Source organism: Hipposideros armiger, unplaced genomic scaffold (assembly GCF_001890085.2).
Source record: "Hipposideros armiger isolate ML-2016 unplaced genomic scaffold, ASM189008v1 scaffold_756, whole genome shotgun sequence".
NCBI lineage: Eukaryota > Metazoa > Chordata > Mammalia > Chiroptera > Hipposideridae > Hipposideros > Hipposideros armiger.
This window is the reverse complement of record NW_017732106.1, coordinates 37,145-51,424: the sequence shown is the minus strand read 5'-3', so window position 1 is coordinate 51,424 and position 14,280 is coordinate 37,145. Positions and strand designations below refer to the sequence as shown.

General features: G+C 41.5%; 2 protein-coding genes across 2 annotated transcripts in view; one reads left to right on the top strand and one right to left on the bottom strand.

Moving 5' to 3' along the window:
* LOC109373941 (uncharacterized) overlaps window positions 1-11,608 on the bottom strand; it is a 49,386-nt gene extending 37,778 nt beyond the window's left edge. Inside the window, exons 1-2 of the mRNA XM_019628210.1 lie at window positions 11,573-11,608; window positions 11,180-11,510 (exon numbers count right to left, since the gene is read on the bottom strand). Of these exons, the coding sequence (XP_019483755.1) occupies window positions 11,180-11,510; window positions 11,573-11,608 (367 nt within the window). The remainder of the gene's footprint in view (window positions 1-11,179; window positions 11,511-11,572) is intronic.
* Window positions 11,421-13,689, top strand: LOC109373938 (kynurenine/alpha-aminoadipate aminotransferase, mitochondrial-like). Its single transcript, XM_019628208.1, has 3 exons — window positions 11,421-11,673; window positions 12,336-12,504; window positions 13,481-13,689. The coding sequence occupies exons 1-3, from the start codon at window positions 11,607-11,609 to the stop codon at window positions 13,683-13,685; spliced, it is 441 nt and encodes a 146-aa protein (XP_019483753.1). The 5' UTR covers window positions 11,421-11,606; the 3' UTR covers window positions 13,686-13,689.
* Window positions 13,690-14,280: the final 591 nt, after the last annotated feature.

Below are 14,280 nucleotides of genomic sequence, written 5' to 3'. Positions count from 1 at the left end.
CCGGGAAGAGCGCACTGATGGTGCCAACTTGGGCCAGTGAAGCAACGTCCTCCACAACTAGATTGAAGAACAAAACGATAGCAACTTGTCTGTTCCCCTTCCCCCAATTCCCCAGCACTGTTCCCATCCCCCCAATTCCCCAATAAAAATCTTTAAAAAAAAAAACAAAAAAAACAGGGAGGACACTTGTGTGAGCTTCAAAGAGGTAGGTGACTTTGAGATAAATTATGATACTGTGCCTTTTGCTCCAGTGAGTTATCATTCTGGGCCACACACTCTTCTTTTCCATTTCCTTATACAGTCATTCCCCCTCCTTTCCTCCTACTCACTTATTTCCTACCCACCCATGTGCAACAAACTACTATGTGTTATACTTCTATAGTCTTTCGAAGTTATTCCCTAGCAGCTCTGGTCTGAATTCTCAATCCCACACTATTTGAGGTGGCCAGCCTCTGTGGGTTTCTAAAAATCAGACTACAGAATCCAATAAAGCCCAAACCAAAAACCTCATGCATCTCAAGACAAGTCCCAAGCTGTCACCCTACAAGGTTAGACACAGCTGATCACAGCATCTCCGTGCACTCCTGGCACGTCACAGGTAAGATCCAGCCTCCCCTAGAAAGGCTCCATATGCTTTTCTGAATAACAACACACAGACGTTAGACTCTCTTCACAAGAGACAGCTGCGGTAGTGACTAACATGCAGCAGCCACAAAGGAAAAGACACACCAATGCCCTGCCAGCCAAGTCTACCAAGTCAAACCTGGAAATCAATGTAACATGTTAACGAAGCTATTCCTGCCAGCTCCCACACATCCAACAAAACAGCCTAGAACCTGGCAAGTGAGAATGCTGTCAATCGTTCAATAAATCCCATTGTTGTCTTGACGCGAGCTGTGCACATGGATGAAGGCCGTGCTAGCATTGCCAGATTACATTTCCTCTGTTGATTCTATGCAAACTCACTGAGGAGAGGCACATAATACAAACGCATCATCTGCATTTTTTAAATTTTACAATAATAAAGTTACAATAGGCACTTCTGTACTCCTTCTAGATGTTAAAGCATCCCATTTTTAAATACCTTATTCCAGGTTTAGCATTTTTTTTCTCCACATTAGCCAAGCAAGCTGTTTTCAGGGTCAAATCAGAAATTTTAGTCAAACCCTGTGAACCCACGTGACTAAGTCTGATATCTTGTAAAATAACAGCACCTTAAATTGTTAACTTCGACACTGGCCCACACTCTCCTAATCACCATATAGCATTTTCTTCAGCTAAAGAAAAAATGTTATGCCTTACAAATATCTTTCGCACATGTATTATAATTCTATTTTTTCCAGCTTCGTTGAGATAAAACTGATGTATAACATTGTGTAAGGTTAAGGTGCATAACATAATGATTTGATATACTTAGATATTACCAAATGATTACCTCAATAAGATTAGTTATATCCATCACCTCACATAGTTACATTGTGAAACCTGTTTGTGGCAATGCAAATGTATTTTGTCCCTGCATAAAATAGAAATCTCTGCAAGGCATAATATCAGTTCAACCCATTGTAATGTTTTATGGGTTCCCTCGTAACAAATTAAATAAAATCTTTGACATGGGCTCATTTTACAAATGTATGAGTGCCACGATTCTTACCTTTTTGAAAATTGCACTTTAACAATAATGAAATCCTAGACTTGCTCTGGAGTCTATTCCTTGCTTTGACCTGCTGTGCACGCCAGGAGGAACTCACCACGCGATTTGTTACAGCATAAGAGTCACCTGTTCCCAGTTTTTAGACATCATCTATTCCTTACTATCCACTGCCCAATCATTAAGCCAAGATCATATATCTTCAATTTTTGTTACAACAACATTCCACTTCCAGTATTAATTCCTATATTAGGGAAAAGAAGAGGCTGCTATAATTTTTTTTTTAAATATACAATAGTGGCTTAAAGAAGATAATGGTCTGGCCATTCATGTGGTATGGAGTTGGCTCCCTAAGGACATTCAGGGTCACAGATTCATTTTGTTTTGTGTTTAGCCATATGCTACAGCAGAAGTGGGCAAGTTTTTTCTATAGGGGCCAGATAGTAAATACTTTAGGTTTAGCAGGCCACATAGTCTCCTTGCAACTATTTAACCCTCTTGCAAAAGCTGCCATAGAAAACAAGGGGAAAAAAAAAAGCATGACTGTGTTCCAATAAAACTTTATTTATAAACACTGAAATTTCATGTAACTATCAAATGTCATGAGATAGCACTCTTCTTTTGAGTTTTTTTTTTTCAACCACTTAAAAATATAAAAATAATTTTAAAACAGGCCAAGGGCCAGATTTGGTCCCTGGGCCTTTGTTTGCTGACCCCTGTACGACAGGGTTTGTGCTCATCTGCATGGTTGAAGCTGAGTCACAGGTGTGTCTATGATCCAGCTCATGTGAGGGGAACAGAGGGAGTCCACATCAAGCAATTTTGTTTTAAGCACATCCTTTTGGTTCACCTTCCATTGGTGAACTTGGTCACATGGCCACACTGAGTCACAAAAGGAGCTGGAAAACAGAGTTAAAGCTGGGTGGCCAAATGCTCCAGAAAAAGGGGAGAAAGTATGACAAACAACTATCTGTTACACCTAAGACTAGTTCTTTACAGCCTCATTAGGGTCGGTAGCCTGATGTAGTTCACATAAAGTTGCCCAAGAGCCGCTACCTTAATTCTGCATTCCCTGGGTCTAATTTTGCTTTACTAATGTCTCTTCCATCCTCCCGGTTAAGAGATCATAACTGTGTGAGACGAAATGCTTTCTACCTCTATGTACCATTCTTCTGACAGTCTGTCAGGGGTCAGCAAACGTTTGCAATGGAAGAGCCAATCCTGTCCCTCACAACAATTTAAAAATTATGTGAAAATCACAACACAAATGAAATCACCATTAAGTGAATACTATCCTTTAAAATTTTATAAATGAAACTATGATAGTTTTATTTTCATTTTCAATTTTACTTCAGAGCCACAGTACACGAGCCACAGTTTGCTGACCCCTGGCGGCTCTTTCATTTCAAAATTTGCCGACCCCTGTGCTAGACCAAACCTAATCAGATATATTTTTCCAGAAATCCAAGTTTCAATTCAGAATACATTTCAACAGAAATAGTGTTTGAAAAATTCAATCACCATTTATAACAACTGTTTCTAGGGGAATAAAATATGAAGTTTCATTCAAACAGCTAAAAAACAACTTTGGTCCTCCATCTGTTTGAGAATCAGGAATTCTCTGTACTCAAAGCATGCTGATTAATCATGACCACCTTACCTTATCATCCAAGCCAAATTGTCAAGGTAAACATGTACATATGTGTGCATTGGAAACTCCAGCTGAAACCGTAGGTCTCAACCCTTTCTCAGAGAGGGTACCACTACCCTAGAGAGTTTGAAGACAGGGAACAGGGACAAAAGAAACAAAGTCAATATTTCTCAGCCTGACTGGGGATCCCTCACTCCATTTCCCCTTCTTTCCATGCAGTCCAATACTCTGCACGAACACTGATGTCAGCTGGCAGGTTGGAAAAGAAGTTTACATCTGCAAATGAATACGCCATGTTTCTTCTCTTCTCCTTTACTGTACCATTCCATTACTTGCCCAAATTAGCAAGAAAAACTCATGCAATTCTTGTTCTACATTCTCACCCAATCCATTCAATACATTTTGATTACAATATCCACCAACCTTAGCCCTGCTATCCTGAAATAAATAAAAATGTTAGGAGCACTCTCATTCTTTCTAAACTCACAATGCACCATCCAAATCTAACCTCTTCCCATGAGTCCTAACTCAGTAAATAGTACCACTGTCTATCCAGCTCTTCCAACCAGAATCCTAGAAATCATTTTTGTCAGTTCCTTCTCCCTTGAGTCCATTTCCAATACATCCAGTACTATCAATTGTACTTCCTGATCTGTCCATTTCTCTTAATTTCCATCATCATAATCAATTCTCAGCCTAAATGAAATAAACTTTCACCTGGATTATGATAGTAATCTCCTAATTGATCTCCCTTCAGATACTTTTGCTTCCTCCAATCCATCCTGCATGTTGAATGCAAAATGCACTTATCATGTTATCCCCTCCAACCCTTCTACCCCACCTCTATCCTCCAACCTGAACCCTTCAGTACTCTCCCTTACTCTTGGGATAAGAGCTAAACTTTTGACTATAGCCCAAGGACCAATATGATTTGACCTCTGGCTATCCATTTAGTTTCAACTCTTATCACTCAACTCTTTAATTTCTAGCTTCCTTTCACCTCCTTGAATATACCATGTTTCACGCATCCAGGAAACAATTCAGGACATCGAGGCAGCCACAATAGTGCAACTAAAGGCACTCATGAAAGAGGGCTTCCAGAGCTACTTCAGAAAGTAGCAAAATGATGGCATAAGTGTGTTCAATGCAAATGGGAGTATTTTGAGGGGGATTAATAGGAATGTGTCCTTACTGTAATACTTTTTTTATTTAAATATTCACCATATCTTTTAATCACACCTCATATGTCCATATTGCAGGTATAAAACTGGGTAGGTGAGATAATATTATTCACCTCTCTTTACTACAGACTCAGAGCCCAGATTCTCACCAATGAACCTGGTTGTCTAAAACTTAAGTCTGTCTCCGATCATGGGTAGATTCTGTGATCAATGTGTTGAATGAGGAACAAGTATCTCCTTTAAAATTAATCACTCTTGGCCAAGTGGCACATTGGTTAAGAGCTGGCTTGGGACGCCAGAGGGCCCTGGTTCGGATCCCACATATGAGGGCCAGTGACACTGCCCTCTGCAGCTAAGATGCTGAACAACAGTTCGACCTGGTGCTGGGCTGCCGTGGGTCACCAGCAACGGTGTAGGCTGCAGTCCCCTGCTGCAGTGGGTTGCCATGGGCTACCGTGTGTAGCCAGCAGACGCAGTGAGCGGCCGTCCAGAAGCCGGCGACTGATCTGCCTCACCCGGGAAGAGTGCAATGATGGTGCCAACTTGGGCCAGTGAAGCAACATTCTCCACAACTAGACTGAAGAACAAAACAACAGCAACTTGTCTGTTCCCATTCCCCCGGTTTCCCAATAAAAATCTTTAAAAAAATAATAATAATAATCACTCTCATCTCTGTGTTTTATATGTGTACTATGCTCAAAAAAAATTATACTTCTCCCATTGTTCTATCATTATTTGTTGATTTTTAATGCCCACTGACTATACCCAAACATATACTTGCTCATCAAAAATAGGAACTGTGTTATTTGTCTTAGCAAACTCAATCTAAACTTTATATTTGGTAGGCATTTAATAATTCTTTTTAAAATAACGGATTTAGTCCCATTAAGCTTTAAAAAATCCTTGAGATAAGTCCTTCTTAAGTAGGATTTCTCTGAATATTCTGAGTTGCCCCTTTTATCACTATTATATTACTGATAATAAGAATGAAAATTGGGCCGGCCGAGTGGCGTAATGGTTAAGAACTGGTTTGGGACGCCAGAGGGCCCTGGTTCGGATCCCACATATGACAGCCAGTGACACTGCCCTCTACAGCTAAGATGCTGAACAACAGCTCAACCTGGAGCTGGGCTGCTGTGGGTTGCCGGCGATGGCGTAGGTTGCAGCCCCTGTGGCAGTGGGTTGCCATGGGCTACCATGTGTAGCCAGCAGCCAGCGTGAGCGGCCGTCCAGAAGCCGGCGATTGATCTGCCTCACCCAGGAAGAGCGCAATGATGGTGCCAACTTGGGCCAGTAAAGCGATGTCCTCCACAACTAGATTGAAGAACAAAATGACAGCAACTTGTCTGTTCTCCTTCCCCCAATTCCCCAGCACTGTTACCATCCCCCCAATTCCCCAATAAAAATCTTAAAAAAAAAAGAATGAAAATTAAGCTGACATTAGGCACTTATTATATATAAGACACTGCAAGTCAAATATATGCACTTGATACTCATAATAATCCTGTGAGATATGTAATATTTTTATCTTATTTTATACCTAGGTAACTTAGATATAAAGAGGTTAAGTAATTTGCACAAGGACACACAGATTTGAAACCAGGCAGTCTAATTCTAAAGCCGTAGTCACTAACTACACTATACTGTCTCCCATCCCTTTCAAAAGAAGGCCATAGCCATAGGTTTCCACTTTGGATATAACCAAGTATGTCCCTACTGTACCCAATCCTCTCGCAGATAACAAATATAAGTTCTGTACAAAATACAAAACAGGAGGAAGGGAGGGACGGAGAGAGGGAAGTAGGGAGGGAGAGAAGGAGGGAGAAAGGAAAAGGAAAGGAAAGAAAAGGAAAAAAAGAAAAGAAAAAGAAAAACTGAAGTTTCTTGAAAGTGAACAAAAGCTTAAAAACTCTGGAGGGAATCTATACTTGGAAGAAGAAATTTCCATTTTTACAACTTCCAGCACAAGAACAGGCTAAAAACAACACTTCATGTGACAGCTAACTCGAATAGAAAACCTGCAGTCCCTCTGCTCTAAAGAATGAAAGGGTAGAGTTTGGAGCAACTACGGGCACTATCAAGTAAAGGAAAATCTCAGAAAGGAGAGAGCCTGATAGGAGGCACCCAAGTTTTGTGTATAAATTCTACTTGGGTCCCTGGCATATCCTTGAGCCATGCATGCACAAAGAAGACTCACAGCAGCCCAGTAAAGATAAGAGAGCTACCCAAGAGATAGAAATTGCACTTTGATTCCAACCAAGGTAAATGCCTGCTACAAACAAAACAAAACATCCTCAACACTCTTTGAAGGAATAGAACAGAAGTCACAGCACAACATTCACAATACCGATGGCGAGGTCAATTCAACATTACTCAACATAAAAAGAACTAGGAAAATATGACTTTGTCTCAGGAAAAAAGACAAAGGAAATTAACTCTGAGATGACCCAGATGTTTGAATTAGCATGCAAGCATTTGTTTTGGCAACTACTGTAAATATGCTAAACCAACTACTAGTGTTTTCCTTAGCCTAGAGTATTCTAAGAAAACATGCTTACAATAAAGGAAAAGCTAGTTAATCTCAACAGAAAAATAGAAACTTTATAAAGGACAAATGGAAATTATAGAAATGAAAAATACATTTTTCTGAAATTAAAAAGGAACGCTTGCTTGTAGAATGTTCTTCCCCAGAGGGATTCTTTCTCTTTTCATAACCGCTTTAGCTTTGTGTCTCTGATAACTAACCTTAGCTATCTGACTACTCAATTCTTCCTTTCTTGAGTGTTCAGTGTCTGACTCTAGTATCTATGATAGGTACAATCTCTATGATTTTATTCCTACCTTAATCTTGTTTTACTACCCTGATCCATATTTCTGTCTAATTTCACCTAACTCTGCTTCCTTTTTGTAGTGGTTTTAAAATATGTCCACATTACATGATATTCCTTCCTTCAAAAAATATATAGCCTGATTCCCTTCCCCTTGAAAATGGATTAGATTTAAATGTTCACTTCTAATGAATAGAATATGGCAGAAGTGGCAGTGTAGTTTTCGAGACTACATCACACAAGGCATCAAGGACTTTTCCTTTCTCTGTTGGGTCGCTCAATTTGAGGGAAACCAGTTGCCCGTGTCATGAGGACATTCAAGTAACTCTATGGAGAGAAACATGTGGGAAACAGTTCCTGAATCCCCAACCCATGAAAATTATGAGATTAATGTTTGATGTTTTAAGTTCTGTTATGGACTTAATTGCATCCCCCAAAATTCAAATTTTGAAATCCTAACCCCAAGGTTACTATATTTGGAGACAGGGCATTAGGAGGTAATTTAGGTAAAATGAGGCTGTCAGGATAGGGCCCTAATCCAGTATGACTAGTGTCATTATAAGAAAAGAAAGAGATACCAGAGGTACACAAACACAGAGAAAAGGCCACGTGAGGACTTACTGAAAAGGAAGCCATCTGTAAGCCAAGGACAAAGGCCTTAGGAGAAACCAACCCTGCCAACATCTTCATCTTGGACTACCAGCCTCCAGGGCTTTGAGTAAATAAATACCTGTTGTTTAACTTATTCAGGTGTGGTATTTGTCATGGCAGCCCTAGAAGACTAATACAGCTGCTAAGTTTTGGGATAACTTGTCACACAACAATAGTAATAGTATACTTTCCCACCCTGCCCCACGATAAACATACACATTTTCCATCTCCATTCTGTCTCAATGGTCAGCATAACTTCTTTGAACACATTTGGTGTTCTGAAACTGGACTGCCTCACAATTCATGGCAAAGGCTCTATGACAAGACTCTCAAGTGAGGAACAAGTCTTCCCATGAGTGACGTCTAAGTTTCAAATGAAAGTAGTAAAGGATGACAATTAGCCTGCTTGTGACTTTGCTTGATTTTCCATTATGAACATGAGCAAGACCATCAGAGGAAGATGAGAGGAAAAGAAGCTTGTTTCTAACCCAGTTGAGACCTCTGTCCATGAGAAATAACCACTACCTTCTCTCTGCTTTCCTTAGTAGCCTGTATGTCCCTCTGCTACAGACACTGAATTAAATGAAATTATTAACCACTTACTAGACAAACACTTGCTCTTCCAGAGCAGTGGCTTGTCTCAATTATCTTTTAAAATTTATTACAGTTCCTAGCACAAAGTAAGCATTCAAAAAATGCAGTAAATGTTTAGAGAATCATCAAGTCCAGGAAATCTGGCCCCTTTAATTCTATCATCAAGCAGTCCACGGCAAGTTTTTAAGAAGGCAGCACTGAGCTGTGAAGCTTGCTCATTCGTCTTCCTCCCTCAGGAGAACTCCTTCTGCTGGTGCTCCTGACAAAGTCAAGTCAGGTCTATTTGCTTTCCCTGGAAATCAGTTTTATCTTCAGTTTTCAGTCTCTGATCATCAGGTAAGCTCTCTCCAACTTAATCCTTGCCTGTCCCTTTCCTACCACGTTAGACATTTTCTGCCTTCCATTTTCTAAACACAACCCTCAAGCCTCCTGCATTCCATTAGCCTACCCTGATGGGCCACTTCTCTGCCTCTCTACCTAGTCTAAATCATCACCCACCTTATAATCAACCAGCACCCTCAACCTCCAACTCCAGGACACAACAAATAGAAAATCCAACAGACTAAGGTTGAGATGCTACATCTTATTACTTGATGACTTTACACCTCTTTAGTTTTGTTTCCCTTAGTTTTGTTACCACTGATTGGACAGGGAAGAAAAACGAATTCTGCACTAAAAAAAAGTCTGTAATAAATATTGTAATAATAACAGACTTGTGCATGAATGTGGTTGCAAAGTCTAATTGTTACTGTTTTTCTTGGCCCTGAACTCCAAACTCCTTTCACCAGATAGGTTCTTTCTACCAAAGAAAAGAAGTTCAAATTTATATTAAATATCTGAAAGAACCATACTGACTACAGTAAAAAATTAAATTAAATTAAATAAGAAGTCCTGAAGCCTCTAGTACAGCGGTTCTCAACCTGGGGGTTGTGACCACTTTGGGGGTCGAATGACCCTTTCACAGGGGTCGCCTAAGACCATCGGAAAACAAAAAGTATTTACATTACGATTCATAACAGTAGCAAAATTACAATTATAGAGTAGCAACAAAAAGAATTTTATGGTTGGGGTCACTACAACATGAGGAACTGTATTAAAGGGTCGCGGCATTAGGAAGTTTGAGATCCGCTGCTCTAGTATATCAATGTTTCTAGTTACATCTCATAATTAACCTGGGTCTATAACTTATTTAGGGGGGTTTAGAGCTTCTTGAGATAATTTCTAGAAATATTGAAAGGCAACCCTTTTTGAAACAGACAATCTCAAGAGCATCCTTAATTGTATACGTGATATAACTAAAAACCCAATTTGCCTTAAAAGCTGTCACTTAGTTTCTCTAGCTAATAACATTTGGAGGCTGAGGTCTTACATTTTGCTGAAAGCATTGTTACCATTCATAATTCATAATAAATGATGGCTAATATTCACCAAGTGTTTTCATAATGTGCTCATGAGCTTAATATAGATTATCTCATTTAATCCTCCCAACAACAGCCCTGTAAGAAAATTGCTGCACAGAAAGATTAAGTACCTTGTCCCAAGACACCCAGCTGGTATATCAAGTGAGATTTAAACCATTTCAAGTCTCTGAATCTAGAACTCTACCGCCTCTTGGGCTTTCTAGCAGCTTTACTAATGATAAGCCCGTGTTCCTTCCATGCTAGCTTAAAGATTTCACTGGGTTATCTCATCCTTCTTTTGCCAGGACCTAGATAAGAGCAGTTATCTGGGTCTTATCTGGACCAATCTATTTATGTCTGGAAGGGAGCCCTTTGGCAGTGAGTCAGCACTCATCCAGGAAGTATTCCATAAATGTTTCCGAAATGAATGAATCCAGGTTTGAATTTGTTAAAAATAAATGACTCTTTTATACCGATTAAAGAATAACAAAGATTGTCTCAAAAATCATCTCTTATTACATACTCACAGGGAACCCCCTGCGCATTCCATGTTGTTGATTCAGAAAGGAGAAATTACAGAGAAAACAGGGGTGCTGAAGTGGGTGAGGTGGAAGGTGGAAGGCTGTAAAAACAGCAGGGGGCATGATGCTAGGCCCAAAGAGATGAATCTCTTTGGATACACACTTCCAACTTAAGTCCATAATGATTGGTCAGAATATTCAAGGGGAAGGGAGGCACTAAAATTTGAGGAGACCCTCAGAGTGATTCTTGCAAAATTTCTCTCAACATCACCCTCACTCTAAAAGGCTCAGATCTTAGAGCAAGCGACATTGGAAATCATCAGGGTCGCCTTATTGCCGTCCCAGAATGGTATCTATGGTTGTATTATGAAGGGAGAATATTTTACACAACAGTGGTCAGAGGGATACAATGCACTGTCTGAGTCACCAGAGCCAAACTACCAGCACAGGGAAAGCTCCGCGCAGCGTCAGGCTGAAGGCACTTTAGGGAGCCCGCTGCAATGGACCAAAGCAGCCACCAGATGGTGGTCTCGGATTATGATCAAAGTGTAATTCCAGGCCCCACCCCAACTAGGCCCTCGCCAATCTCAGTACCGGTGCCTAGGCCTACTAGGACGCTTCCTTGCGGTGACTTCCCGCTGCATGGTTAAGAGTCCTACTCGCTTTGAATTGATTCAAGCACTCGCCCAGGTCTGTCGCTACCTGATCTCCGGCCCTCACCCCAAACCTTGCGCTCCGAGGACGATGAGGGGCGGGGACTCACCCGCGACCCGCGACTATAGGCTGCTGTGCGGGGCGGGGAGGGGGCGCGGCGAAGCCAACCCGGCCTCCGCCCCTGCGGCGTCCTGAACACGTGGGACGCAGGCTCAGGGGAAGGGGAGGGAGGACCCTCCCTCTGCTGGTGGACCTTTAGTCTTGCCGCCCGCTCCAGGTCTGTTCGGGACCCAGGCACGCAGCGCCGCCTCCAGCAGGGGGATTTCGGCAGCTCTCTCCCAGCGCTGCGCTCCAGAACCCAAGCGCTGCCCGGGGACAACTAAGGTGGCGTTTCCAGAGTGCCGAGGCAATAGTGGACGCGGCTCTTTAGCCTTCAGCTACGGAAGAAGGTGTTTGGTGCTTGGGTATCAGAGACATGAATTACGCACGGTTCCTCACGGCGACGAGCGCAGCGAGAAAGCCTTCTGCCATCCGAGTCTGGAGTGAGTGCTGGGGCAGCGCCCCTCCCCCCAGGGAGGGGGGGGAAGGTGGTCCTGCAGAGCCTCTCAGGGTGCTGCCTACAGTCACCACTTGCTGGCCATCCTTCATTCAACCGGAAACGCTCACTGTGAGCCCAGCTCTGCGTGCAAACATGAATTCTGGCTGAAAAACAAGGCGGGAAGTCGGTTCTCTCTGCTCCAGTGTAGTAGGAGCAGTAAGAGAGAGGCACAGGCTGTGGGGGACAGGTCCTAGGAAAAAGAGGGAGTGCTGTCTAAAAAAGTTGCTTCCTGGGACATGAGTAGGGGGTAGGCACGGTGCGCAGATGTGTGTGGCTTGGGCAGGGCCTGGCAAATGGGAGAGAAAGCAGGGAGCCAGGAAGCCTGACAGGCAGGGAGGGGCTAAATGGACCAGGGTCTTCTGTTACTGTGGCCCTTTGTGTATGTCCCTGATCACTGCCTTCTTAGTTGGACATCTTCATTCCTTAGCTCAGCCACCAGTGAGGTGGGTCCAGAAAAAGTTATTTTATGTTTATTTTAGATTAGCACCGTATCACTAGATATTGTTAAACTTTACAGTTTGATTGACTGTAGTGCTACATACTAAACAATCACTGTTTAGGAAAGTCTTCAGTGAACGTGTTTCTTCTGTTCCATATTTATTGTAGCTGAGATATTGAACAGGGCACCGAAATCGGTCATCTCCTTGGCTACTGGATCACCAAATCCGAACACGTTCCCTTTTAAGACTGCTGTTATCACCACAAAACATGGACAGACCATCCAATTTGACGAAGAGATTATGAAAAGAGCTCTTCAGTATTCTCAAAGCGCTGGGTAACTATAACATACTTTTGTTAGCTCATTTTATGAGCAATAGTCTAAGGCCCACTGATAAAGTGACTTGTGTCTTTTTTTTAAACTGGGCACTTAACAGTTAGGACGGTTTAGGGAAGAGTTTTTAAAGAATAATTAAAAGGAACAAGGATACTAAGGGTCTGACGCTCCTCAGGGACTGTTTCTCGCTTTTACATGCCCAGGAGAGACAGAGAAGGCTTCTGAAAGGAAGTACCATTTGAGCTGAGGCTGAAAAAAATGAGACGATACGTAGGTGAAGAAGCAGGCTAGGAGAAGGGAGGAAAAAGATGATCCAGGAAGCACTAATTTTAAGTCCCAGGGCAATTTTCTAAGAATTATGTTCCCTTTCTAAACAGGCTGCCATGCACATATGTTGCCCTCAGTTCAGATGTCTAATTCTTAAAGGCAAGGCTAGAACACACACCTGAAGATTTTCCTTAGCTAATCTTCTTCCAGTAGTAAGGGATAATTTATACAGTGTCTATACATTATACATTATGAAAGCCTTCTTTGTTCTGTGATTGAAAAGAATATTGAAATTTAATACATGCTGTGCATATATGAATTATATGTAACATATACATAGGCTTTTGTTTCCATGACACAACGTACTTTTTGAGCCTGGACTTCTCGGTAGCCTATGGAAATATTCCTAAAGAGAACAAAGAATTAGTTATGCAGTGAGTGCTCTATTGTAAAATAAAGAGTGTAGGCTTTGCACTGAAAAGATGTAGATCCAAGTCTCAAATCATTTAATTACTGGCTGATTGACTTTATGTGAAGTTCTTAATCTCTAAGTCTATTGCCTTGTCGTTTACATCAGGATATCAATACTGGTAAAAAGTGTTTGAGCATTTTAACATTGACTGCATAGAGTACCTGGTATAAGGCTAGCATTTAATTCCTCTCTTACTATGATTTTTGCTACTGTTTGAAAATACATTTTATGCTTTAGAATCCCAGAGCTGTTGTCCTGGCTAAAACAGTTACAAGTAAAATTGCATAATCCTCCCACCATCCATTATCCATCCAGCCAAGGACAAATGGACATATGTGTCACAGCTGGCGGCCAAGATGGTCTTTGTAAGGTAAGACTGAAAGGAAAGGGTACCCCACATGAAAAATCAAATACGTTCATAAATACAGGCATCTCTCACTGACAAACAAGAGGATCATGCTTTGTGAGTTACTGATAGTCTTTCTTGTCTTTTCCTAGCATAATAAACAGGGAACTTGAAGACAGTCACCAACCTGGTTTTTCTTAAACGTAGGTCATGTGGACAATGACCTAGAGCTATGAGTCATTCAAACAAGATTCCCACTGAGGGACTACTCAACTTCTACCAGCAGCTTAGCGAGCACCGCTTAATTTCATCTGGCTCAAAGATTCTGATTACATTTGGATTTACGTTATTTTTGTTACGAAATTTCAATATAACTTTTAAATTCTTTAGAGGGCACATCCCGATACTCCTCAGATAAAATGTGATTCCTTTGTGTGTCTGCTTGTGTAACCATCTGTGGTCCCTACTGCTTGTATCTTGTCTCCCTCTTGGCCGTATTTCTCTACATCTATGTATATGTCTGTGCCTCTGACTTTCCTCCGGGTTGTCACTCTCTCTTTCTCAGTTATTCNAAACAAAGTCAATATTTCTCAGCCTGACTGGGGATCCCTCACTCCATTTCCCCTTCTTTCCATGCAGTCCAATACTCTGCACGAACACTGATGTCAGCTGGCAGGTTGGAAAAGAAGTT

Bases quoted from the DNA above. Each gene is read 5' to 3' on its own strand.
- LOC109373938 (XM_019628208.1), top strand. From the start codon at position 11,607: ATGAATTACGCACGGTTCCTCACGGCGACGAGCGCAGCGAGAAAGCCT. The intron at 11,674-12,335 runs GTGAGTGCTGGG...TATTTATTGTAG, and splicing joins TTCTGCCATCCGAGTCTGGA to CTGAGATATTGAACAGGGCA. The intron at 12,505-13,480 runs GTAACTATAACA...TTTATGCTTTAG, and splicing joins CAGTATTCTCAAAGCGCTGG to AATCCCAGAGCTGTTGTCCT.